The 24,479-nt window shown below is 61.8% G+C and overlaps 4 protein-coding genes and 1 non-coding gene across 27 annotated transcripts in view; all 5 read left to right on the top strand.

Annotated features, from left to right (window-relative positions):
• The window catches only part of UBAP2L (ubiquitin associated protein 2 like), a 28,516-nt gene extending 18,566 nt beyond the window's left edge, over window positions 1–9,950 (top strand). For 5 of the 22 annotated variants that reach the window (XM_030473803.1, XM_030473794.1, XM_030473789.1 and 2 more), the window contains 14 exons: window positions 871–1,063; window positions 1,621–1,675; window positions 2,106–2,280; window positions 2,482–2,554; window positions 3,169–3,364; window positions 3,460–3,548; window positions 4,253–4,306; window positions 4,901–4,982; window positions 6,069–6,286; window positions 6,377–6,482; window positions 7,602–7,669; window positions 7,929–8,126; window positions 8,556–8,618; window positions 9,085–9,950. In XM_030473803.1, the coding sequence (XP_030329663.1) occupies window positions 871–1,063; window positions 1,621–1,675; window positions 2,106–2,280; window positions 2,482–2,554; window positions 3,169–3,364; window positions 3,460–3,548; window positions 4,253–4,306; window positions 4,901–4,982; window positions 6,069–6,286; window positions 6,377–6,482; window positions 7,602–7,669; window positions 7,929–8,126; window positions 8,556–8,618; window positions 9,085–9,180 (1,666 nt within the window). In that variant the 3' untranslated portion in view covers window positions 9,181–9,950. The remainder of the gene's footprint in view (window positions 1–870; window positions 1,064–1,620; window positions 1,676–2,105; window positions 2,281–2,481; window positions 2,555–3,168; window positions 3,365–3,459; window positions 3,549–4,252; window positions 4,307–4,900; window positions 4,983–6,068; window positions 6,287–6,376; window positions 6,483–7,601; window positions 7,670–7,928; window positions 8,127–8,555; window positions 8,619–9,084) is intronic. The other 17 variants (XM_032920378.1, XM_030473799.1, XM_030473795.1 and 14 more) reach the window with 10 other exon arrangements.
• Window positions 4,669–4,804, top strand: LOC115602822. The gene has a single exon (XR_003989716.1). It is a non-coding gene; the product is annotated as a small nucleolar RNA SNORA58 (small nucleolar RNA).
• Window positions 9,951–10,257: 307 nt separating the features above from the next.
• On the top strand, window positions 10,258–11,867 carry HAX1 (HCLS1 associated protein X-1). The gene is given in 8 exon segments (XM_030473809.1): window positions 10,258–10,341; window positions 10,438–10,519; window positions 10,521–10,769; window positions 10,857–10,902; window positions 10,986–11,101; window positions 11,204–11,354; window positions 11,428–11,573; window positions 11,740–11,867. Coding segments are annotated over 7 exon segments (816 nt in total). The 5' UTR covers window positions 10,258–10,288; the 3' UTR covers window positions 11,547–11,573; window positions 11,740–11,867.
• A 320-nt stretch (window positions 11,868–12,187) lies between these two features.
• Window positions 12,188–14,102, top strand: AQP10 (aquaporin 10). The gene is made up of 6 exons (XM_030473810.1): window positions 12,188–12,466; window positions 12,888–13,014; window positions 13,100–13,237; window positions 13,318–13,436; window positions 13,514–13,731; window positions 13,803–14,102. Exons 1-6 carry the CDS (start codon window positions 12,362–12,364, stop codon window positions 14,092–14,094), a joined length of 999 nt encoding a protein of 332 aa, XP_030329670.1. The 5' UTR covers window positions 12,188–12,361; the 3' UTR covers window positions 14,095–14,102.
• A 297-nt stretch (window positions 14,103–14,399) lies between these two features.
• Window positions 14,400–24,367, top strand: ATP8B2 (ATPase phospholipid transporting 8B2). Of its 2 annotated transcripts, XM_030473787.1 has the most exons (27): window positions 14,400–14,467; window positions 14,732–14,790; window positions 15,892–16,005; window positions 16,191–16,289; window positions 16,429–16,490; window positions 16,621–16,693; window positions 17,012–17,082; window positions 17,232–17,311; window positions 17,518–17,676; window positions 17,749–17,837; window positions 17,912–18,108; window positions 18,809–19,017; window positions 19,203–19,246; window positions 19,322–19,487; window positions 19,571–19,759; window positions 19,920–20,035; window positions 20,187–20,351; window positions 20,429–20,540; window positions 20,663–20,768; window positions 20,889–21,033; window positions 21,117–21,300; window positions 21,484–21,707; window positions 21,967–22,050; window positions 22,262–22,507; window positions 22,652–22,790; window positions 22,883–23,013; window positions 23,102–24,367. In XM_030473787.1, the coding sequence occupies exons 1-27, from the start codon at window positions 14,437–14,439 to the stop codon at window positions 23,387–23,389; spliced, it is 3,582 nt and encodes a 1,193-aa protein (XP_030329647.1). In that variant the 5' UTR covers window positions 14,400–14,436; the 3' UTR covers window positions 23,390–24,367. The 2 variants fall into 2 exon arrangements, with proteins under 2 accessions (XP_030329647.1, XP_030329648.1); XM_030473788.1 differs by lacking the exon at window positions 21,967–22,050.
• Window positions 24,368–24,479: the final 112 nt, after the last annotated feature.

Genomic DNA, 24,479 nt, shown 5'->3' with positions numbered 1-24,479 from the left:
CGTGGTCACAAAGGGGGGACAATGTATGCAAAAGCAAAGCCTAAGTTGCCAGCAGACTCATCCAGGCAGCTCTCTGCCTGAGTGGCCTGTGGCACTTGCACAGAAAGCAGATGTTTCCTGCTGCAGTTAACTGTGGTGCTGGAAACACAGGAGAAGAATCCCCAGTGCAACTGTTCCTTGGTCCTGGAGGACAGATTCCTACTTTTGTCCTGCTTTTTGCCTGGCAAACCAGGGGACTGGAGCGATAGGACAAGGGGTGATGGGCTCAAACTGAAACAGGGGAAGCTCAGGTTGGAGACAAGGAAGAAGTTCTTCCCTGTGAGGGTGCTGAGGCGCTGGCACAGGCTGCCCAGAGAAGTGGTGGATGCTCCATCCCTGGCAGTGTCCAAGGCCAGGTTGAGCAGTGACTTGGGTGACATGGTCTAGTGTGAGGTGTCCCTGCCCATGGCAGGGGGTTGGAACTGGATGATCTTAAGGTCCTTTCCAACCCAAACCATTCTGGGATTCTATGATCCTATGCTTCTCTGACACAGTGGAGTAGATGTAGCTACGATGATGATACCTTGCCAAAGCAAAGTCCTCTGTTGGGCTGACCCTTAGTATGTGGCCAGTCCCTTGAGTGCTGGGACCTGAGTGGTGGCAGCTCATGAAACGTCACCCAGAGCACAGCAGTGTGTGAGGCAGAGCTGCTGCAAGGTGCCACCATCCTTCCGTGGCCCTTCCCTGGGTATGTTTCACTGCTTGGCTGCTTTGTGTGATGCCTGGGGCTCTTCATTTTGAAGGCTGAGATGAAGTCTCCAGTGCGAGCAGCTTCCAGCAGGGCTGTGCTGGAGGGAAACATTAACTCTTCTTGTTTGCTTTCTTCCTTAGCAGTGAATCTTCATCCACAGTTTCATCCAATCAAAGCCAAGAGTCTGGTTACCAGAGCAGCACAATACAGACAGCAACATTTACCTCCCAGAACAGTGCTCAGGGACCACTGTATGAACAGAGATCCACCCAGACGAGGCGATACCCAAATTCCATCTCCTCCTCGCCCCAGAAAGATCTGCCCCAGGCTAAGGTAGGAAAAGGGCTTTGCTCACCCTTTGGGCTGAGTAAGCACAGTGTGTAAAGCTCTGGCTGGGGGGAAGCTGAGTGGTGGTTAAAGTGTTTCTGTGATCCTCCAAGCCTCACCACACGGCTTGTGAGAGCTTTCTTCTGTCTGCTACCAGAGCCCTTAGTTATGGTACATCCCTGGGGCTGGGCCAGCGGGGTTAAGAGTGGTTAAGTTGATAGCAGGCCATGTGTCCTGTCATGCCTAATTACCTTGTGCAGAGTGGCATTCAGGCTAAGGGTTTGGGTTTGTCTTAAGGCTTCAGTTCTTGCATGCTGCACACACGTTCAGTAACAGCAGTTTTGGCTTGGGGCTCTTGAGCCAATCTCACTACCAGCAGCAGAGGAACTTCTTGCCCTGCTTGCTCCAATTTGGGGGTCGTGCTGGCACTGGGCTGGTTGAGCTTGGGACAGACCCCCCCCCAGTGTGGTGACATGCTGGTGAGGGGGGAGTGTGGGTGGCACTAGATGTGCCTCTGGAAAAGGAGCTGCAATGCCCAGTGCTCTTTTTCTCTTCTTCCTCAGAATGGTTTCAGTTCTGTACAACCCACGCCGTTACAAACCACCCAGGCTGTCGAAGGTAAGAGTCTCTCAGTGCTCTGCGTGTCCCGGGTCTCTTGCACTGCTCACATCCTTTGCTTTGGAAGAAAAGCTTTATCTGTGCTAACAGCAAGTCCTTTCCCTGCTGGACTAATTGCTGCCACTCGGATTATTTCTTTGCCTTGAGATGTTCAGCTTTGAGCTGACGGATCCCTGAGATCCTTGATGAGTCACTCCCTGGTGACAATAATTTCCTCTTTGTGAAAGGGACCTCATCTAAAGGTCTTCAAGCTCTTTGCAGAGCTGATGGCAGTGCTGGGCTAAAGTGAGAAGTAGAACACAATCGTGCTGTCACAAGTGTGTAACTAGCTGGCAGCAGTGAGGGAAGCCCCAGATCTCCCTGCTCTGCTGATCCTCACCACTGCATTGCCCTCCAGGAGCTGCTGCTAATGCAAAGCTTTCGTTGGCAGGTGCTACAGGCCCCGCAGTGAAATCAGATTCCCCCTCTGCTCCCAGCATCACGCCTCTCAACGATGGGGTGTCTGCATCATCCCTGCTGACGACAGCCAGCCAACACTCGACAGCTCTGAGCAGCCTGAGCCACAGTGAGGAGCTCCCCAGTACGACCAGTGCCCAGCTCAGCAGGTGAGCCAGCACGGCGGGGGGGTTCTGGAGGAGCAGAACTAGAAGCAGGAACTAGAGCAAACAACAGAGTCTGTGTCATGCAGTGGGGAAGACCAATATGAATCATCCCATCTAAGTAGCTGGGGAATGGGATCTGGGCTGCTGCTGCCAATGGTGACTCTCACCCTTTGGTTTGACAACCTTTTATTCCTCCTTCCGCAGTACATTACCCACCCAGCAGAACAGTCTGTCCTCATCCACCTCCTCTGGGCGAACGTCAACTTCAACTCTTCTGGTGAGTCTGGGTGTGCTCTAGTGCTGTGTACCCCCGTTGGCAGGGTCTGCGGTTGTGACGGGGGTGCTGGTTGTTCTGCTGGAGTTTGGATGTCGTGTGGAGAGGGCAGGGGGTTGTGTCAGAACACTGTCTGTGCACCTCTGTCTCGAGGCTTTTGACACCCTGCCTGTTTCAGGCATAGCATCAGCTGCTTCTGAGCCTGTAGCAGCTCTTGAATGTGCTGCAGAGTTACAGCCAGATGTCAGAGTAAACTGGCAGCTGCTGAAGTGCCCCTGTTCAGATGTGTGTTCTGCTGCAGCTCCTGCAGTGCAGAGTCCCCGGGCATTGGCTTCTGCAGCAGAGGCAGTGTCCTGCTGCAGATGCGGTGCTGAGCCCTGCTCCTCCAGCAGACAGACGTGTTGGGACACAGCCACACGCGAGGCTCGGCAGCGTTAGGGGTTGGCTGCTGTCAGGACTTTGGACTTCAGCCAGATGCAAAGCAGGTTTCTTTGTAGCCTGCAGCAGCCAAGTTCCTTGCAGGCTGCCCGAATGGCCGGTGCGGACGGTGTCCTGCAGTGTTTCTGCGCTCCGTTCCAGCTGCCCGGTGCCCTGACTCTTCTCCCTTCCTTCCCTAGCACACAAGTGTGGAGAGTGAAGCAAGCCTCCATTCTTCTGCTAGCACTTTCTCCACCTCCTCCAGCACAGTGTCAGCCGCCCCACCAGTCGTAAGCGTTTCCTCCAGCCTCAGCAGTGTCAGCAGCCTGGGCCTCAGCCTCAGTAGTAACTCCACGGTGACGGCCTCGACTCGCAGCTCCGTTGCGACAACATCAGGTATTTTCCTGGGTACTCCTGAACAGGAGGAGGGGACGGGGGCAAAGAGAGGCAGCTTCTGCTGTTTGCTTCACTGGGGGACTTCCTTTTCCCAGGAAAAGCCCCTCCCAATCTGCCTCCTGGAGTCCCACCGTTGTTGCCTAATCCGTACATCATGGCTCCAGGGTTGCTACACGCCTATCCGGTGAGTGGGACAACCAGCTCTTTGCAGTCAGGTCATGCCACTAGGTCCCTCCTAGCTCGGTCTTCAGCTAGCAGGGAGGGATGTAGTATAGTAGAGAAACAAAAACATCAGCACGGAAGGACTGCCTTGGATGGGAACTGTTTTCCATAAAACCTGCTGTTTTCCTGCATGTTTTCCATAGTAACAGAGGAAATCCGTGTACCCATGGGGGTAAATGTCTGTAATTCACCCCCGAGCAGATTCTGTCTGCCTCTTCTCTCCAGCCTCCCCATCCTTTGGGGAGCAACAGCCCTTGGTCAGAGCACAGCTGGTGAAGGTGTGCAGCTGTATTAGCAACATGGCATATACAAAGGCCACACGGTCAGAACAGGGCTGGCGACTGCCACAAAATCACAACCCTTTTCTGAAGATAAGGACAGATTTTGGTGTTGGAATAATCTCTAGAGGAACACTGTCAGTGCCTTTGTGGTCTGGAGCACTGTGCTGGGTGTTGGTGCTCACTCCTCATTTGAGCAGCACATAAAAGGGTTCTTGGCAGTGTCAGTCTGGTGGTGGTGAATGCTGGCTGCCTGCACCTGGGTAATTGTGTAGCCTCTGCTCATCTGTTTCTGGCTTTCACGTTTATCTGAATGCTTAATCTAAAACGAGGTAAGTGGCTTTATCTAGTCTGTGTCCCTAACGTCATCTCCTGCTCTTTTTTCTAGCCACAGGTGTATGGATATGATGACTTGCAAATGCTCCAGACAAGATTCCCGTTGGTGAGTACAGGGACATGCTGCTTCCACTGGTGCTGGTGCTTTGGGTGTGCAGAGAGGTGAGGTAGTCCTGAGGAGCTGACAGAGGAGTGCTGCATGGCTGCCCCTATGCAATCGTGAGGAGTTACTCAGCTGCTCCTTTGTGTTTGGGGAGTTAGGAGCCCTGGCTGGTGGCATTGCTGGTGGGACTAGGGAACACAGAGCCAGAGCTCTCTGTTCTGCCTGCCAGTGGCGCAGTGAGCTGTTGCAGAGGCTTCCCTCGGAGCCTTGAAAGAGGCAGTGACTAAATAGTGAGAATAAGTTTTATCAAGCAATACCACGTGTCCCTCGTGCTGTGGAGGGGAAAGTCCAGGCCCTTTCAGGACTTGCATACCAGTAGACCTTATCTGGTTCTTCTAATAGCCAGATTAGGGGGATGGTGCATGCTAGAAAGAAGCTGGGGTTGCTGTAGGCTGTGATCAGCTTCCATGTGGCTGATTGAACTGCAATACTCCAACACATTTAGTGGCTGCGGTCCAGAAATTCCTCTTTCCCAAAAGCTCCTGCTTTGCATCTTGGGACTGAGCTCATCAAACTTCTTTGGTTTTTGGCCTTCAGGATTACTACAGCATCCCATTCCCTACACCCACCACCCCACTGACTGGAAGAGATGGCAGCCTGAGCAGCAATCCGTACTCTGGTAAGAAAAAAGCCTGCTCTGATTGCATATCCCATCAGGTGTTTGTGCTGCTGGCTCCTGGTTTGCTGTGCCAGTGCCTGCACCAGCCTCCTGCCCTGCCTTCGGTCTGGAGCATGTTTCTCAGCACTTAAATTCTTGCTTCTCTCACCAGCCTTGGTAGGTGCATTTCCTCACACTGCAGAGCCCCAGTGGGCAGAGGTTGTGCTGAGCTTTCAGGTGCTTTAGGAACTGTTGCACTTTGTGAGTGGATCTTTTCCCAGCACCACTTCTCCCTCCCTGCTTCAGCAGGAGCTTGTTTGTGCAGAAGTGCTTGTGCTCAGCATACTGAGACTGAAATGCCCAGCTCAGGGTGCAGCACTACTGCGTGGCTAACGTGCCGTGTTTGTGGCTATCCTGGGCTCACTTGGGAGCTGGAAATTCACTGGCTTGCTGTGGGAGTGTTTGCATGGAGGAGCCAAGCTCATAAAGAGCAGCCAAGGGAGCTTCCCAGAGCCCTGCAGCCAAGCCCTCAGGTAGTGCCCAGCCTGGGAAGGGAGGTACCCCCGGGCACTGCCTGGGCTGCTGGGCCTCCTTTGCTTCAGTGCCACCAGCAAGAGGGAGGTGTGAGCCCTGCTCTGAATAGGGGCCATTCACACATCCTCCTTTGGAAGATATTCTACTCTTCCTTCAATGAAGAGCTGTTTGCAGGTAGGACAGAGCCCCCAGGCTGCTGCCCTGGCCTGGGGTCTGGCTCTGGAGGGAGCTGAGCTGTGTTCAGGCCTGCTGCTGCTGCAGGGAGCGGGCTCAGGGAGAGCTCCCGCATCCAGGCTCTCCTGTGGTTGATCCAGTGTGGTTTAGCACATCGGGCAGTGCAGCACTGGAGCTGCTGTGGGCTTCTCTGCCCCTCTGAAGCCCTCCCCTCAGGGATGAGGACAGCAGTTAACAGCTCATCTGTGTGCAAGAGTCTGAGAGCTGCTAGGGCTGAAGTCCTTAGTCGCTGTAGGATGGGGGCTGATTCAAGTCACTGCTGATCAGAAGGGTGCGTCCCCTTTGGGCTGAGCTGCAGAGGGCCAGGAGTTTCCTTCAGTCTCATCTCCTCTATTCCAGGTGACTTAACCAAATTTGGCCGAGGTGATGCCTCTTCCCCTGCTCCTGCGACGACTCTGGCCCAGCCGCAGCAGAGCCAGACCCAGACCCACCACACCACGCAGCAGACGTTCCTGAACCCGGCGCTGCCTCCTGGCTACAGTTACACCAGTCTGCCCTACTACACAGGGGTACCAGGGCTCCCCAGCACCTTCCAGTACGGGCCCGCCGTGTTCCCTGTGAGTTCCCCGGGGGCAGGCTGGGGGATTTTGGGCAGCAGGGGCAGTACAGAGAGGCCTCTCCTCACTCTGCTGCTCTCCTTCCTGTAGGTTGCTCCTACCTCTTCCAAGCAGCATGGTGTGAATGTCAGCGTCAATGCATCAGCAACCCCTTTTCAGCAGCCCAGTGGCTATGGCTCTCATGGATACAGCACTGGTAAGAGGCCCAGCATCTACCTGAGCAGCAGGCACTGACACTGCAGTTAGTTCCCAGTCTCTCTGGCCATGTAAGGGGGCTGCTGTCTTGCTGCCTCCAGCAGTAAGGGAGGAAAATGGCCATGGTGCAACTCCCAGGGGGATTTGATTCTCCTTGGAAAGGCCCAGGCTTGTTCTGCATCCAGGTGTGGAGCAGGTTTGAGGAGTACAGAGCACTCTGTGCCTTCCGGTGTGCCCAGCGGTTGGATGGGTTGGGCTTTGCACTTACATCAGGGGCTTTTCTTTTCATTACCTGTCTGTGATCAATAGAACAATAATTGTCCAGGATTGGAGCCTGGGGACTGGTTTGACTCCTGTGGTGGACAGATCCGTGCTTCCTAGAGAAGTGTCCTTGATTCAGAGATAGGAGGACGTCACAAACCTGCCACTTGTCTCAGTACTGGTGCCACTGGTTAATGTCTGCCTGGGTTTGGGTCCCTCTTCCAGCCTTTCAATCCTGCTGTGCTTTTTTCACTACATCAGAGCCCTTCAGGACACAGTTTTCCCTTTGCGAAGATACTTCAGCTCTGTCCCAGCTCCCTGGTGCCGAGTCTTTCAAACCTCTTTCATTTCAACACCTTTTCTGGGCCTTAAACGATTGCTGAGGCTTTCCTCCATCCCACCACCTTTGAAACACCTCCATCCCAACACCTTTGTGTGCCAGTCTTGCTGCACCAACCATCCCAGCCCACAGCTGAGTCCCCTTTACATGCAGTCGCCTGTTTGACGCGCAAGGAGTTCTCTTGCCACTGTGCTACGTGCTGGGAGCTTGTTTCCTCCTCTGTCTGCTGCATCCCCCCAGCTCTTCTCAGAATTGCTGTTTTCTGGGCTCTTCAAGAACGTGCATTTCTCTGGGTGGCAGCAGGAGGCATTCAGAAACTGCTCATGTCCAGAGCAAAAGAACTTCCACCGGTGCAGGCCCTTTGCAGCTTGGCCTTGCCCAAACCCTGCTGCCCAGGACGTGTCTGTCTCCAGCCCTTCCCTGGCTGCCAGCCGTAGGGCTCTCCACCACCTGATGCTGGTGTTAGCAGCAGGAGCTCCTGCTGCTTCCCAACGCTCACTTGCCTTTCCTTCTCCCCAGGTGTATCTGTGACATCCAGTAACACAGGAGTGCCGGACATCTCGGGCTCTGTCTACTCCAAAACTCAGGTTAGTGTCTGCAGTGTGCTCCAGGAAGCCTCCCTGGGCAATGAGGTCTCTTCCCCTTGGAGCAGCCAGCCAGGGAGAGGGGAAATGCTCAGCCTTTCCAACCTAGAGCAATTCCAAGCCCAGAAAGAGCCACAGGCAGAGCCTCTGCTCCACACGCTGTGACTCGTGGAGCTGGGAAGGGGCCCACTGCCAGCCCGGGGCAGGGCAGCACCACCCAGCTCCCAGCCCTTACTCTCCACCATCGGCATCTCCTCCCCAGCAATCCTTCGAGAAGCAGGGATTTCACACTGGAACCCCGGCAGCCTCCTTCAACCTGCCTTCGGCGCTGGGCAGCGGCGGCCCCATCAACCCTGCGACGGCGGCGGCCTATCCCCCCACCCCCTTCATGCACATCCTGACCCCCCATCAGCAGCCCCACTCGCAGATCCTCCACCACCACCTGCAGCAGGACGGGCAGGTAAGCGGCCCCCCAGCCCCCGGCCCTTGCTGGGGTATCTCCTAGGGCTCCCCCCCCCTGCTCCCCTGGCCCCCCCCCCTCTCCCTCCCTCCCCTCACGCCCTGCGGCGGACACACGTGAACACGCGTGACACGCACATGCTCACACCTGCACATACACACAGGGCCGAGCAGAGGACGAGGTGAGGAAGGGCCGGGGTGTGCTCTGCTGGGGGGTCCTCGGCACAGCCCCCTTGCTGCCGGGCTGGACCCAGGTAGGGTCGGGTAGTGCCCCTCCACGCAGACATGCCTGGTCTGCCCTGAGCTCCCCGTTCCTCTTCAGGCCAGCAGCAAAGGGGTTACTCGCCACAGCCACGACCCCGCCGTAGCTTTCAGGTCTAACCGTGGATTTCTATTGTCATAGTTTGTCCCTTTATTTTTACATATCCTGGTACTGCAACAGCTTCCATATTTGCAGATGATACTGTGCTGCCAACGCCAGCAGGAAGATCAGGTAATGAACCTCTCTGATAATGCATTGCACTTGCCCTGGGGTCTCCCCCTGCCCCTAAGGCCCCCCAGGCTCACGTAGCCCCTTCCTTCTCCCCCATGGCCCTGCGAGGCGAGGAGAGAGGCCTTCAGGCAGTATGTGCACACACACACACCCGCGCGCACAGACACACACCCCCTGCTCCAACCCTTTCCCCACCTTTCCCCCCCCCCTGCCCTGCAGCAGCCCCCCCCCCCCCCCCCCCTCGAGCCGTGGGGGCCCTCGCTGCCTGCGCTCCTGCCGCGGCGCTGCTCTGGAGGCAGGCGCAGAGCAGAGGGAGGAGGGTCCTGTGGCTCGGTGAGCGCCCCGCGGGGCCGGCAGCGCCCGTGGCTCAGCACCCTGCGGAGCAGGCTGGGGTTGGGAGCCCGGAGGGGGCAGCCCCGCTTCCCCCCCCCATAACCACGCGCTTCTCCTCCTCCTCCTCCCGCAGAGCGGCTCCGGGCAGCGCAGCCAAGGCAGCTCCATCCCCCAGAAATCCCAGGCCAACAAGTCTGCCTACAACAGCTACAGCTGGGGAGCCAACTGAGGCCGGGGGCGCCCCTCGCCCCCCCACTCGCTTCTGGAAGAGCATCCCACCAAGCCTGACGCCGAAGGGTCCTGGGGAGGAGCGGCCAGCGGCGGGGCAGCCCCGAGCCCGCAGCCCCCCCAGCAGGGCGGGCCGGCAGCCGCCTCCTCTGTCTTCAGCCACCTTTTCCCTCTTGTATGTAATATAGAATTTGTATTTTTTTCTTGGTTTTCTCTCCCCCCCCCCCGCCTTTTCTCCCCTCTCTCTGCATTCAGCCTCCAAACCGTTTGCCGTAGGGGCCTTTATTGGTTTTGACTCCTTTCTCCTCCCCCCTCCCTCCACCTCCTGCTGCCCCCCAGAACCTCTCGGATCCAAAGGAGTGGAAGCTGCGAGTCGCCTACAGCAAACCCCCCTTATTATTAGGAGATAAGAACAGTAATTGATATGAACAGCATTGTAAGATGAATTAGTTGAAGTGGTTTTTTTCTTTTTTTTTTTGTACCGTGTTCTAAATTTAATGGATAAATGTGTCTTGTATATAAAAACAAAAACCCCACCACGTCCTCGACGTCTCTCATTTCCTCGCCCTCCCTTTGCTGCCCCGGAGGGGGTGTCCCCCTGGTTTACTTTCGCCCCCCTCCCCTTGCACGCTGTAAGTACCTTCTGCTTTTGGGCTCCGAGTTGGGGTTTTTGGTTGTTTTCTATGCAGTCAGATCTTGTCTTTTTCAGTTCCAAACGCAGCCCCTGTGCGGGGGGGCGCTTCACTAAAGAGAATAAAGATCACAAAGTCATGTGTGCATCTTTTCCTCCCTCCCTTCCCGGCCTCGCTCCCTCTTTTTGGGGCACGGACCGCGTTCCCCACCCCCACCCCCCACCCCCTTCCCTGTTTTATATCCTCCCTTTTGTGGCTCTTCCCCGGGCACCGGGATCCCCTTGTCCCTGCCTCGTGCTGCGGGTGGGGAGCGGAGCCCCGGGGTGGGGGTTAGAGCCGCGCTCCGGGGCCGGGAGGGGAAGGGCTCCGGTACCGAGGCCTTGGCGGCGGGGCCTAGGACCCAGCGGCTCCGCCATCTGCCGGCGCTTCGCGACACCCGGCGGCGCTTTACGGCAGCGCGACCCGTTGGCGGCGGCGATGAGCTTCTACGATGCGTTTCGCGGCTTCTTCGGGTTCCCGGGACCGCGGAGGTACCGGTTACACCCCCTCCGTTACCCCCCCCCCAGCCCCGGTTACCCCGGCCCCGGCCGCTCCGGGCCCGCTGTCTCAGTGCCGCGGTCCCGCAGGCCCCGGGACCCGCTCTTCGGCGGCGCGCTGTGGGACGAGGATGAGGACGATGAGGATGAGGACGGCCCGTCCCTGGCGCAGCCCCCCCCCGGACTTCGGCTTCGGCCCCCGCGGTGCCTTCGAGGAGCTGTTCCGGGACGTGAGCGAGCTCTTGGGTGTCTTCGGCGGCGCCTGGGCCGGGCTCCCGCCGCCCTCCGGTGGACACGAGGAGCGGCTGCCCCCGCCGCAGCCCCCATTGCCCGGCCCCGGCGAGGGGCGGCCGCTGCGGGACTCGATGCTGAAGCACCCGGAGAGCCCGGCCCCAGCGCGGCCATGGAGACCCTTCCCGGCGGTGGGTGAGGGTCTGCCCCGCGCGGGCCCGGCTCTGGCTACCCTTGGGGTGTCCCCGGTGTCACCGGTGCGTGGCTTTGCCTTGCAGCTGGACGATGCTCCCCCGGCTCCTCCCGGCCTCAAGGCGGACCAAGGTGGGTGCCGCGGGGTCTCTGCCCACCCGGCTCGAGCTGCCCCACGCTGCTGTCACCATCTCACGTCTCCCCCCCCCCCCCAGACCTGGACTCGCAGGTCTCCTCCGCAGGGCTCGGCACCATCCTGAGACCCGGCGAGCCCAAGGCTCACTCTTACTTCCAGAGCGTCTCCGTCACCAAAGTGACTCTCCCTGACGGGGTGAGTGTCCCCTATGGGGGCAGCGGGTGACCGGGGGACACTGTCCCCGGTGCAAGGAGCGGAGCCGGGGCTCGTGGCAGGGCTCAGCAGTGCTCTGCGCAGGCGGTGGAGGAGCGCCGGACCGTGCAGGACAGCCAGGGCCGCCGGGAGACAACGGTGACCCGCCGGAGGGGGGACCAGGCCTTCATCACCACCACCAAGGAGGACGGGCAGAGCAAGGACTACCGAGAGGAGGTGGTCAACATGGATGACCGTGAGTGGGGCGCTGAGGAGGGCGAGGGGAGCAAGGCAGGGCCCCTGTGAGCCAGCTCTCGCTGCTCTCCCAGGGGAGCTGGCGCAGTTCGCAGGCACGTGGCCGCCGCAGGACAATCTCCACCCTCCCAACGTGAGCGACCCGTCCTCTGCGCTGGGCAGCTTCTTCCGACGCTGGTTCTCAAGCTGGTAGCTGTGCCCCAGCCCGGCTGAGCACCCTGTAGGTGTGATGGGTGGGGGGACCCTGGGGCTTCCCAGGGCCATGGGGACGGATGGATGGATGGATGGATGGATGGATGGATGGATGGATGGATGGATGGATGGATGGATGGATGGACCGACGGACACCGGCAGCAGCCTCTTCTCACCGCCTGTTCCTGTTACAGATGGATCAGATCCTGCTGGGAGCTGGTGCCTGGGGGCTGCCTGTCTTCTGCAGAGGGACCCCTTGGGGGGCTGAGTCTGTGCTTGCACATGTGTACAGAGCAATAAAGTCTATTTATGCTAATGGTGACCTGCCAGGCTCCTTCAGGCCAGAACCTGCCCGATGCAGAGGCAGGAACCCACCGGGTGGCTCCTGGGTGCAGGCAGCAATGGGCTTCTCTGTGCTGATCCCTGCCCACCTCCCTCTCCCCTTCCCACGTCCGGTCTCCTGTGCCCCTCTCAAGGGCCCAGCCCAGGAGCCTTTCCAAGGCTTCTTCATTACTCTTCATTAGTGCTGCCCGTGGGCAGGGATCCAGCAGGGAAAAGCGGAGCTCCCTGGAGCACACCCGCCTGTGCTGGCTCACCGGAGCCTGCGGACCCGCGGGGGCTCCGGTCCTACCGGGGCCACGCCGCTGTCCCCGGCCCCACGCGGGACTCTGGTCCCTGCCAGGCGCCTCCCTGTGCTGTGGCTCCGATTGGTGTAAAGTCTGCACGTTATCACCCACTCCAGCACCGGGGCTCATAAAACCTGGCTGGGGCAGAGCCCGGTGCCACCGCTGCCACTGCCTGCTCCCGACCGGCCCCATGGGCACCTCTTCCTTCTTGGAGAGAGCCCGGGCTCTGCTCCACATCCAGAACCAGCTGGCGCGGGAGTGCCTGGCTGAGCTGCTGGCCGTCCTCGTGCTCATCGTGAGCGGGGCACACGGGGGGGTTTGGGGCGGGGGGGGGGGGTTGGGGCTGCACCGTGCTCATGGAGGCATTACCCGGCCTCCTGCTTGGACGCGGTACACACTGTGTCACAGCGGCTCCAGCACAACACGGGCACGGGAGCTGTCACACGGGTTAGGATTAGGTTCCCCAGGGAAGCACAGCTGTGTACTTTGCCATCAGAACCACAAGCAAGAGCAGTCACCACCTCCCTGCCTGTCCCCATGTGGTGCCCAAAGCTGGAGCCCGGGGGATGCGGGATGGAGATGGTGCAGGCAGCAGCACTGAGCAGCCCTCGCCTGGCTGCTCTCCTGCTGCCTGCGCTCAGCGCTGATCCTGCCCCCGGGGAGCGGGCTGGGGGCTCGGCGAGGGGCTGTGCTGGAGCCGTGTCCTTCTTCTGCAGCTCATCACCCTGAGCGGCTCAGCACAGATGGTCACCAGCTCCGAGACCAAGGGGAACATCCTCACTGTGTACCTGGCGGGCGCCCTGGCTGTCATGGTGTCCATCTACATAGCAGGGGGAGTCTCCGGTGAGGCTGGGGAGGGGGCCCCGCTCCCGCTGTCCCCTGGCTCCAGGGACCCCTGCTCCCAGCCCCTCTCCCTGCTCCGTTGCAGGGGCCCACCTGAACCCCGCGTTCACCCTCACCATGTGCTTGCTGGAGCAGTTTCCCTGGTGGAAGTTGCCCATCTTCGTGGCCGTGCAGACCCTGGGAGCGTTCATCGCCGCCGGAATCGTCTACGCTCTGTACTATGGTACGGGGCCGGGGGCCGGTGCCTGGCGGCGGTGCCAGGGTGACCGGGCTCCCCACAAGGGCTCTGCCTCCGCTCCACAGACGCCATCCATCACTACAGCAACGGGACCCTCACCGCCTCCGGCCCCCGGGAAACCGCCTCCATCTTTGCCACCTACCCCGCTGACTACCTGTCCCTCTCCAATGGCTTCTTGGACCAGGTGGGTGCCAGGTTTGGCTCCCCCCAACCCGGCGGCGCTGGTCCCCACGGTGCTGAGCTGTCACACCGGCCCCGCAGGTGATAGCCACGGCGCTGCTGATCGTGGGCATCCTGGCCATCCTGGACACCCGCAACAAAGGTGTCCCCAAGGGCCTGGAGCCAGTGGTTGTGGCCCTGCTGGTGTTCTCCATCGAGGTCTCCATGAACTCCAACTGCGGCTGCCCCATGAATCCTGCACGGGATTTCGGGCCCCGGCTCTTCACCTACGTGGCAGGTTGGGGCACAGAGGTCTTCAGGTGGGTTGAGGGAAGGGGGTGAAGGTGGGGCGCGCAGGGGTGACGCCTTGCCCACCGTGCCCCGTCCCCAGCAGGGGCAACGGGTGGTGGTGGGTGCCGGTGGTGGCACCGATGCTGGGCGCTGCCGTGGGCTCAGCCCTGTACCAGCTCCTCGTGGCGTTCCACCACCCACTGTTGGAGGGCGCCGACGTGGCCGAGCAGAGCTCCCCGGTCCCCACCAGCCGGGGTGAGGCCACCGGCCCCACGGACCCCGAGACCTCACCCACAGAGAAGGACACCAGGAGGATGCTGGAGACAGCCCCTACCTCCAGTCTGTGGCACCGGCTCCCCATGACCCCCATTGCACCAATAAATGAGCCCTGAAGCCATGGGGTGTCTGTGGGGTGTCCGTGGGGAGTCTGTGGGGTGTCCGTGGGATGTCCGTGGGGTGTCCATGGGGTGTCCGTGGGGTGTCCGTGGGGTGTCCGTGGGGTGCCCCCCCGCGCTCCCAGGACCCCGCTGCCCCCCCCTCGGGGCCGCCCCGTCCCCGGTTCCATCCCGGTTCTCCCCCCCCCCTCACTTCCGCCGCCGACCGGCGCCGCCGCGGCCATGGGGCGCTGAGCCGGCGGTAGCGGCGCGGCAGCGGGAGCGGGGCCGCAGCGGCCCCGGTACCGGCCCCCGGCCCGCCCGCCCGCCCGCTCCCCATGGGCTGCGGGGCCGCGGGCCATGGAGCGGTGCGCGGCCCGCCGAGCCCCAGGTGAGCCGGGGCGGGGGGAGGCCCGGTAAGGCCGCGGTAGGCCCCGGTGGGCCCCGGTAACGCGGTGGGGCGGGGCGGGAGGGCCCGGGCCGGGGCAGCGGCAGCGCGGGATGGAGCCGCAGCCATGACCGTGCCCCGGGAGATGCCCGGGAAGTGGCCGCGGGTCCGGGAGCCCCGCGGGGCCGGTGGGTGCGCGGCGGGGGGGGCTGGGGGCGCAGGGGGGGCTGTGGCTGGGGGCTGAGCGGGCTCCGCGCTGTGTTGCAGAGGAGGAGAGGCGGGTGCGAGCCAACGCGCGGGAGTACAACGAGAAGTTCCAGTACGCAGTGAGTGCGCGGGGGGGGGGGGATGAGCAGCTCGGGGGGGGGGCGCTGGGGCCCGGGTCAGTGCGGGGGGGGCGGGTTTACAGATAAAAATAGATGTTTGTCCCTGAGACAGTTGTGCTGATGAGTGTTAATGGCTGCAGGGGCACTGCACGGCACTGCACTGCACTGCTGTGCACGGCACAACGCGGCACTGCACAGCACAGCACAGCACTGCTCTGCATGGCACAAGACGGCACTGCACGGCACTGCACAGCACTGCACTGCTCTGCATGGCACTGCTCTGCTCTGCACAGCACTGCTCTGCGCTGCTCTGCATGGCACGACACTGCACTGCACTGCTCTGCACTGCTCTGCACGGCACAACACAGCACTTCCCAGCACAGCCCAGCACTTCACTGCACTGCACTGCTCTGCCCAGCACAACACAGCACAGCACTGCACTGCCCAGCACAGCACTGCACTGCACTGCCCAGCACAGCACTGCCCAGCACAACACAGCACAGCACTGCACTGCTCTGCACAGCACAACACAGCACAGCACTGCACTGCCCAGCACAGCACAACACAGCACAGCACTGCACTGCCCAGCACAGCACTGCACTGCCATGAGGGATGCAGCGCCCCATCTCCTGCTGGAGCCTGACCCCCCCCGCCCCGGCTCCTGCACCCCTGTGCCTGGTCCCCACTGCTCTGGGTGGCTCATTAATGGGTCTGGCTGATTGGAGCTCCCGGAGGACGGGCAGTGCTCACCTCGGCCCCCCCTCCGCGCTGGAGCTGGTCTCTGGCTGCTGCAGACCAGGCCCTGCCTCAGCCCCAGGGTGGGGAGCGGGGAGCGGGGGGGCTGCATTGGGGTAACCCTTGGGGGGCTGGATGCTGCTGCTGGAGGAGGCGGGTCCCTGGGTACCGGCTGCTCCCTGGGTACCGGCGGGTGACCCAGGGGAAGGAATCTGCTTCTTAAGGAAGAGTTAGAGGAGGGGTAGGAGCTGCTGAGCTGAGCTCCCCGGTTAGGGCCACGGTGAGCTGCAGCTCTCAGAGTGATGCTGGGGGGCCACGGGGGCCTCAGCAACTCATGACCCCCTCTCTTGTGCTGTCCATCCCCAGAGCAACTGCATCAAGACCTCCAAGTACAACATCATCACCTTCCTGCCTGTCAACCTCTTCGAGCAGTTCCAGGAAGTGGCCAACACCTATTTCCTCTTCCTCCTCATCCTGCAGGTGAGTGCTGGGGGGCCCGGGGAGGCAGATGGGGCTCCCCGATGGTCTCCTTCCTTGGCTGGGCAGCTGGGAGGGCCCAGGACACATCCTGCCCCTGCAAAGCAGTGGGTTTGACACCCTTGAGCAGGGGTAGTGTGGGCTTGGGGCTGGCCTGGTCCCCCCCAGCTCCCACTCCCTGTCCCCAGCTGATCCCGCAGATCTCTTCACTCTCCTGGTTCACCACCATCGTGCCTTTGGTTCTTGTCTTAACCATCACAGCTGTCAAAGATGCCACCGACGACTATGTGAGTGGTCCCCCACATGCCCCTCTGTCCAGGCTGGGGGACTTGGGGCTGTGATCCTGGTGCGGGTGTGCAGGGGGAGGGCTGCAGGACCCCATCCCCAGCGGGGCTGACGCTGCTGCCTCTTCCCCTCTGCACCCAGTTCCGCCATAAAAGTGACAACCAGGTGAACAACCGGCAGTCTCAGGTGCTGATCAGCGGAGTGTGAGTGTCACAGGGATGGGACAGCCAGGGAGGGGGCACGGCCCCCCCCAGGACATGGCACAGGGGCTGCAGGCAGGGGAGCAGAGCGCTGCCAGCTCCCGCCTAACTCCACTGCGCTGTCCCTCTGCAGCCTCCGGCAGGAGCAGTGGATGAACGTCCGTGTAGGAGACATCATCAAGCTGGAGAACAACCAGTTCGTGGCGGTGAGTGTGGCCCCAACACAAGCATGGTCCTGGCTTGGTGGCACACAGGGACAGGGGCACGGCGTGGTGCTCCTCCATCACCTCTTGGGGTGGAGGCGTCAGGGGCTTCCCAGCTGGGAAGTTACCTTTAGGAGGTAGCGTTTGAGCTCTGGGGATTTGCCTGATGTGGCTGCTTCAGGAGATGGTGTCCAGGGTGCCGGCAGCACCATGCTGAGGACACCCAGCTCTGGACCCCGCTGGCCCCTGGCTTCCTTGGGGAAGGCAAGGTGGAGGGGAGCCCCGGTGCCAGCACAACCCTTCCCGTGTCTCTCCCGGCAGGCTGACCTCCTCCTGCTCTCCAGCAGTGAACCCCATGGGTTGTGCTACATAGAGACTGCGGAGCTGGACGGGTACGTAACCCCTGCTCGCCTCGGGTGGCAGGGGAAGGCGAGAGGTAGGAGTGAGAACGGGCTGTGGGCAGGGCAGGAACTGCTGGGGACCCAAACGCAGGGAGCATCTGCTGCCTCTCACCCCACGTGTGGTACCTCCTTGCCCGCAGAGAGACCAACATGAAGGTGCGACAGGCCATCCCCGTCACCTCGGAGCTGGGTGACACCAGCAAGCTGGCTGGGTTTGATGGTGAGTACCTGCGACCAGCCCCTGGGTTTCCTCCTCCATCACCCTGTCGTGGGCCCACCCTGGAGAGACCAGGACCATCCCCGCGCTGTTGTGGTCCCATGCTTTGAATCAGATCTCTGGGGAGCTGGGGATGGTGCCGGGAGCACTGGGCTGGAGCTGGGCACGTGGAGAAGGCACATTACAGCCGAGCCATCCCCTGCGCCCAGGTGAGGTGATCTGTGAACCCCCCAACAACAAGCTGGACAAGTTTGGAGGGACGCTGTACTGGAAGGAGAACAAGTACCCCCTGAGCAACCAGAACATGCTGCTGCGGGGCTGCGTCCTGCGCAACACCGAGTGGTGCTTTGGCCTCGTCATCTTTGCAGGTGGGTTGGGACAGCAGCCACCACTGCCCTACACACAAGGGAGAGACCCCCTGACACTCTTCCCTCGTCCAGGGCCTGACACCAAGCTCATGCAGAACAGCGGCCGGACCAAGTTCAAGCGGACGAGCATCGATCGGCTGATGAACACGCTGGTGCTCTGGGTATGCAGGAGGCAGACCCCAGGGGGCCCTGGCTGTGGCCTGGTTTGGGCTCTGATGTTCTGTCCTGTCCCCAGATCTTCGGGTTCCTGGTGTGCATGGGCGTGATTCTGGCCATTGGCAATGCCATCTGGGAGCATGAGGTGGGCGTCTGCTTCCAGATCTACCTGCCCTGGGACGAGGGCGTGCACAGTGCCTTCTTCTCGGGCTTCCTCTCCTTCTGGTCCTACATCATCATCCTCAACACTGTGGTGCCCATCTCACTCTACGTAAGGTAGGGCACTGACCAAGGGGCTGGGGGTGTGTGAGGGGCAGGCACGAGGAATTAGGGATGCCCTCTGGGGAGGGGAGATGGGGATGGAGACGCACGGGCAGAGCTGTGTGCATGGGGTGGGCGCGGGCTGCTCTCCTGGTGATGGGCCACGTCTGCCCTCGGGGATACCCCAAGACCTGAGACCCCACAGGTCCCTCGGGGCCCCCCGGCTGTGTCTGGCTGCTCGTCTCTCCCTGCCCTGGCTGCATGCTGGTTATTTTGCTCTGCCTTCCTGCAGCTCCCAGGCTCCTGCACTGTCCCCTTCTCTCTCTCTTTTAATTTCTCTCTCTTTTCGTTCCCCAGCATGGGTTCTGTCACCCTTAGCCCCGAGGTAAGAACGTGTCGCCCCCACCCCTGCCACTAGCTCATTGCTGTCTGCCCTGGGGGCTGGGGAGGGGGTTTGGGGACATGCCCAGGGAGCCCTATGGGCTGCCCCCTCGCTGCCAGGCCCTGCGACCCCAGCCCAGGCTTGGCGGTGGCTGTTGGTAGGAGCGGGTGCGGGCCAGCCCTGGGGAAGGGTGCGGGAGCCAGCAAGCAGCATGGGGGCCCTGGGTGCGGGGGCAACCCAGGCACTTGGGGGCCTGGGAAGGGGGTGTGTGTGCCCGTCACTGGCTCAGCAGAGCTGCCCTGCCCCGGTGACACCCGGCTGTCCCCTCTGCAGCGTGGAGGTGATCCGCCTCGGCCACAGCTACTTCATCAACTGGGACAAGAAGATGTACTGTGCCAAGCGCCGGACGCCAGCCGAGGCCCGGACCACCACCCTCAATGAGGAGCTGGGGCAGGTGGAGTACATCTTCTCTGACAAGACCGGCACCCTCACCCAGAACATCATGGTCTTCAGCAAGTGCTCTGTGAATGGGCACAGCTACGGTGAGCACAAGGCACCAGGGACGGGCTGGGTCTGCCCACAGGGTGTGGGTGCACCAGGTCCCCTCCTGCAGACCCTGGGGGACGAGGGGACGCAGCCATAGTGTGGTGGCACCCCTGAGCATGGGTGCTGGTGGAGCTGCAGCGTTGGGGCCCTTTCCTGGTTAACTCTGTGTCCCGGTTCGCAGGTGATGTGCAGGACATGCTGGGCCACAAGGCAGAGCTGGGAGAGGTGAGGGTGCTGCAGGGCCGGTGCCTGGCCGTGCTGCTGCCCGCAGCGGCATAACCCCCTCTCTGCCCCTGCCAGCGGCCAGAGCCAGTCGACTTCTCCTTCAACCCACTGGCGGACCCCCGGTTCCAGTTCTGGGACCCCAGCCTGCTGGAAGCCATCAAGCTGGGAGACCCCCACGTGCACGAGTTCTTCCGCCTGCTCTCGCTCTGCCACACTGTCATGTCTGAGGAGAAGAGCGAAGGTGGGTGCAGAGGACGGGTCCTGTCCCTGCTCCCTGCGTGGCTCGGGCTGTGGCACTGCCTCTCACCCCCGTGCTGTCCCCAGGGGAGCTGTATTACAAGGCTCAGTCCCCAGACGAGGGAGCGCTGGTCACAGCCGCCAGGAACTTTGGCTTCGTGTTCCGGTCCCGCACCCCCAAGACAATCACGGTGCATGAGCTGGGGCGAGCCATCACGTACCAGCTGCTGGCCATCCTGGACTTCAACAACATCCGCAAGCGCATGTCTGTCATCGGTGAGACCCTGGGCCCGGCACAGGGGCTGGGAGGGCTGGGGGCTTCCTGCGGTGGACGGGGGTCCAGCCGCATGCAGATGGTGACGTGACTGTGGAGGCATCGTAGGGTCATGGGACCTGCTCCTCCTCCCCTGAGCAGCTTGTTCCCTGCTCCCCACAGTCCGCAGCCCCGAGGGCAAGATCCGGCTGTACTGCAAAGGTGCTGACACCATCCTGCTGGAGCGCCTGCACCCCGTCAACCAGGACCTGACCAACGTCACCACCGACCACCTCAATGTGAGCGTGGCAGCGTCCTGCGGGCAGGGCTGGGGAGGGAAGAGGGGCTGCCCAGAGGCGTGGAGCCCGGCTTATGCCTTGCCCTGGGGGGCCATCGGGGTCTGGGGACACCGTCAGGGTCTGTCCCTTCACCCAGCTCTGGCCACTGCAGGAATATGCTGGCGAGGGGCTGCGGACGCTGGTGCTGGCCTACAAAGACCTGGAGGAGAGCTACTACGAGGAGTGGTCCGAGCGGCTGCGCCGAGCCAGCAGTGCCCCCGAGGCCCGGGAGGATCGCCTGGCTCAGCTCTACGATGAGGTGGAGCACGATATGATGGTATGTGGGCTGGGGGCACTGGGGAGTGGGAGGGGGCTGGGGGGCAGCCTGACCTCCCGCCTCTTTGGGTCCTCCAGCTGCTTGGAGCTACGGCCATCGAGGACAAACTGCAGCAGGGGGTCCCTGAAACCATCGCCATCCTGACGCTGGCCAACATCAAGATCTGGGTGCTGACGGGGGACAAACAGGGTGAGGCAGTGCTGGGGTGGGGGTCTGGGCTGGCTGGAGATGAGCATGTTTGTCCGGGGGGTGGTGGGACATGTGCTGCCCCCTGGGCTAAGCCTGGCTCAGCCCCTGTTTCCCATCCCCAGAAACAGCCGTGAACATCGGCTACTCCTGCAAGATGCTGACGGACGACATGACCGAGGTGTTTGTGGTCACGGGCCACACTGTGCTGGAGGTGCGAGAGGAGCTCAGGTGAGGGTTGGGGGCAGAGGGCATGCGTGGGGCTGGCGTGGGGCATGGCTGCATGTGGGGAACTGGGGGATACGGAAGCGCCCTCAGTCGGGGCCCCCTGACCCTTCTCTTTCTGCTCAGGAAAGCCCGTGAGAAGATGATGGATGCATCACGCTCCATAAGCAACGGCTTCTCCTACCAGGAGAAACTCTCCTCTTCCAAGCTCACCTCTGTGCTGGAAGCCATCGCGGGTGAATATGCCCTGGTCATCAATGGGCACAGCCTGGTAGGGACCTGGGAGCGTGGCTGGACGGGGCACCGTGCCCAGCTCTGGGCTGTGTCCCCAGTGTCCCCCTGCTCTCCTTGCAGGCCCACGCGCTGGAGGCTGACATGGAGGTGGAGTTCCTGGAGACGGCGTGTGCCTGCAAGGCCGTCATCTGCTGCCGTGTCACACCCCTGCAGAAGGCCCAGGTGGTGGAGCTGGTGAAGAAGTACAAGAAAGCTGTGACCCTGGCCATCGGGGACGGGGCCAACGATGTCAGCATGATCAAGAGTGAGTCCTGGGGTCTGGGCAGCAGGCGGAGGGATAGATCCCCCCTTGCACCATCCCATGGCAGCCTCTGTCCTTGCCCCTGTGTGCCCTGCAGGAACACAGTCCCGGTGGGGAGATGCCACCCCTGGTCCCCTCTGCTCCTGGCAGAGCCCTTCTCACTCCACGTGTCTCTTCCCTCCACAGCCGCCCACATCGGGGTGGGCATCAGCGGGCAGGAGGGCATCCAGGCAGTGCTGGCCTCTGACTACTCCTTCTCCCAGTTCAAGTTCCTGCAGCGCCTGCTCCTGGTGCATGGACGCTGGTCCTACCTACGCATGTGCAAGTTCCTCTGCTACTTCTTCTACAAGAACTTTGCCTTCACCATGGTCCACTTCTGGTTTGGCTTCTTCTGCGGCTTCTCGGCGCAGGTGTGTTGTTGGCTCCTCACACTTGGAGAGGGTTTGCCCGCGGGACCCCTCTGCTCTGAGGCATGCTCTGGTCCCCAGGCTCCCAGCGGGGCCTCATCCTGCACCAGCAGGCACAGCCTGGGATCCCTCCGGAGCGTGGCAGCATGTGGTGGGTGTGAGGAGCCTGGGGTATCGCACTGCTTGGGGTGGGCACAGGGACAGGGACAGCGGGGCACAGGGCAGGTCTGGTGTCCCCCCCTGAGCGCTCCGTTCCACGCAGACTGTGTACGACCAGTACTTCATCACGCTCTACAACATCGTCTACACGTCGCTGCCCGTGCTCGCCATGGGGGTGTTCGACCAGGTACGGCGGGGAGCAGTGCAGGGGCTCCCTGGGTACACAAGGAGCTGGCCCCTATGTGGCCCATCTGCAGGAGGAAGGGCTGCCCGGGTGCCTGGGCTGGGCTGTCCTTGTCCCTCCACGGGCAGTGGTGAAGGCTGGCCCAGCCCCAGGGAGCAGGTTCTGCCTGCCCGGGGCTGCAGGAAGGTGCCCAGTGTGTGCCCTGTGTCCCCAGGACGTGCCAGAGCAGCGGAGCATGGAGTACCCCAAGCTCTACGAGCCGGGGCAGCTGAACCTGCTCTTCAACAAACGGGAGTTCTTCATCTGCATCGCCCAGGGCATCTACACCTCTGTCCTCATGTTCTTCATCCCCTATGGCGTCTTCGCTGACGCCACCCGTGATGATGGAGCTCAGCTGGCCGACTACCAGTCCTTCGCCGTCACCGTCGCCACCTCCCTTGTGATTGTCGTCAGCGTGCAGGTAGGGACGTGGCTGCTCGGTCTGTGCCCCTCACCTGGAACACAAAGAGCTGGTGAAGGCTTGGGTCCCATCCTGCCCCACGGCCGTGCTCAGAGCACCACGGCTGCCCCCTGAGCCCTGCTTCCTCCTTCCCCTCTCCACCAGATCGGGCTGGACACGGGCTTCTGGACGGCCATCAACCACTTCTTCATCTGGGGCAGCCTGGCCACCTACTTCGCCATCCTGTTTGCCATGCACAGCGATGGGCTCTTCCAGATGTTCCCCAACCAGTTCCGTTTTGTGGGTGAGTGCCAGGGGCGCTGAGCGATGCCCTCCACCCCAGCAGCATGCTACCCCGGCCCAGCCCTGCCTGGCCTCATGCTCCCCCCCCCCCAGGTAATGCACAGAACACACTGGCCCAGCCCACAGTCTGGTTGACCATCGCCCTCACCACCGTGGTCTGCATCATGCCCGTTGTGGCCTTTCGCTTCCTCAAGCTGGACCTGAAACCTGAACTCTCAGACACGGTGAGAGCCCGTGGCCGTAGGGGGTGGGCACGGGGGGGGCGTCCTCTCCCCTGGGGCTCCCTGACGCATCCCCCGGTGTTGTCCTCAGGTGCGCTACACTCAGCTCGTGCGGAAGAAGCAGAAGACCCAGCACCGGTGCATGCGGCGCGCGGGGCGCGTGGGCTCCCGCCGCTCCGGCTACGCCTTCTCCCACCAGGAGGGCTTCGGGGAGCTCATCATGTCAGGCAAGAACATGCGGCTCAGCTCCCTGGCGCTCTCCAGCTTCAGCGCCCGGCCCAGCGCCGGCTGGATCGAGACCCTGCGTAAGAAGAAGGGCAGCGACAGCAGCACCGCCGGCAGCCCCAGCAGCGCCGCCAGCAAGACTCTCAAGGTGTGAGGCTGGGGAAGGGGGGGGCACGTCCCCTCCCGGTGCAGCTGGGATCCCCCTTCTCTCGCCGTGGCCTTGGGGGGTCCCAAGGGGAGGACAGAGGCCGCGTGTGCCCTAGTGTGGAGGTGTTGGAGGAGTCTGGGACTGTCACGGCGTAACCAAAAGGTCTTTTTCGCTGTCCCTGGGAGGGATGGACGACGCACGCTGCCCCCAGCAGCCCCCCCCAGGCTGCTCCTCTGTCAGTATTCACCTCCACGGAGTGCAAATACCCCATCACACATGAATGTATCATGCCAGAGCCACGCCGCGGGCAGGCGGGGGGAGCCGGGGGGGGCTGTGACAGCGGCCTGCCCCTTCCCCCCCCCCACGTGTCTTCTTTTTATATCAAAATAGAGAAAAAAAAACACCCAAAAAAAAAAACCCCACAAAAAACACACAAAACAGACAAGGAAGGACAAACCCTCCACGACTGTTTCTCTCCGCGTTGCACATGGTGATGGAGAGAGCGGGGGGGGGCCGGGGCCAGGGGGTGCTCCGGAGCCGCGGGATGGGCTGGGAAAGGGGAAGCGCTCCCCGGGTCCTTCCCTGTCTCTGCGGGCAGCAGCCGCCGTGATTCACTCCCACACCCAACACCGGGCTCTTGCACAACCCTCGGCCTCCGCTTCCTCCCTCCTCTTCCTCCCTCTCGCCAGCTCCCGGGGTCCCCACCGGGGGGTCTCGGGCGGGGGGGGGAGTCGGGGGTCTCTGTGATACCAAAGAGGAATCTGTTCAGGACGGGCTCTGGCTTGGGCTGGAGTCGATTTTTCGGGATGTTCGGGAGTTTCTTTGTGTCGGGGGCGGGGGGCGGGGGGGTTGGCGCGAGGATCGGGGCGTCTAATTTATTACACGTTTCTATAGTGCGGGATTGTATCAAAATCACGGGTCCGCAGAGAGAAAAAATGAACCAAAACCCAGCGTTTTCTATATAAAAACAACCACAAAGTTGTGCGCAGCCTCCGCCGTGTTCTGTGTCCTGCGGCGGGGGGGGGGGGGAACGACGACACAGGGTGGCCGCAGGTGCAGAGCACCGGGGGGGGGGCGGGAGCTGCTTCCCCCCCAC

This window comes from Strigops habroptila, chromosome 22, assembly GCF_004027225.2.
Source record: "Strigops habroptila isolate Jane chromosome 22, bStrHab1.2.pri, whole genome shotgun sequence".
Classification (NCBI taxonomy): Eukaryota; Metazoa; Chordata; class Aves; order Psittaciformes; family Psittacidae; genus Strigops; species Strigops habroptila.
This window is presented reverse-complemented; position numbering and strand designations above follow the sequence as displayed.

Excerpts from the sequence above, each read along its gene's own strand:
- AQP10 (XM_030473810.1), top strand. The coding sequence starts at position 12,362 with ATGGGCACCTCTTCCTTCTTGGAGAGAGCCCGGGCTCTGCTCCACATC. Across the intron at positions 12,467-12,887 it reads TGGCCGTCCTCGTGCTCATC|CTCATCACCCTGAGCGGCTC; the intron begins GTGAGCGGGGCA and ends CTTCTTCTGCAG. Across the intron at positions 13,732-13,802 it reads TGGGGCACAGAGGTCTTCAG|CAGGGGCAACGGGTGGTGGT; the intron begins GTGGGTTGAGGG and ends CCCCGTCCCCAG.
- ATP8B2 (XM_030473787.1), top strand. The coding sequence starts at position 14,437 with ATGGAGCGGTGCGCGGCCCGCCGAGCCCCAG. Across the intron at positions 16,694-17,011 it reads AGAACAACCAGTTCGTGGCG|GCTGACCTCCTCCTGCTCTC; the intron begins GTGAGTGTGGCC and ends CTCTCCCGGCAG. Across the intron at positions 21,301-21,483 it reads CGATGTCAGCATGATCAAGA|CCGCCCACATCGGGGTGGGC; the intron begins GTGAGTCCTGGG and ends TTCCCTCCACAG.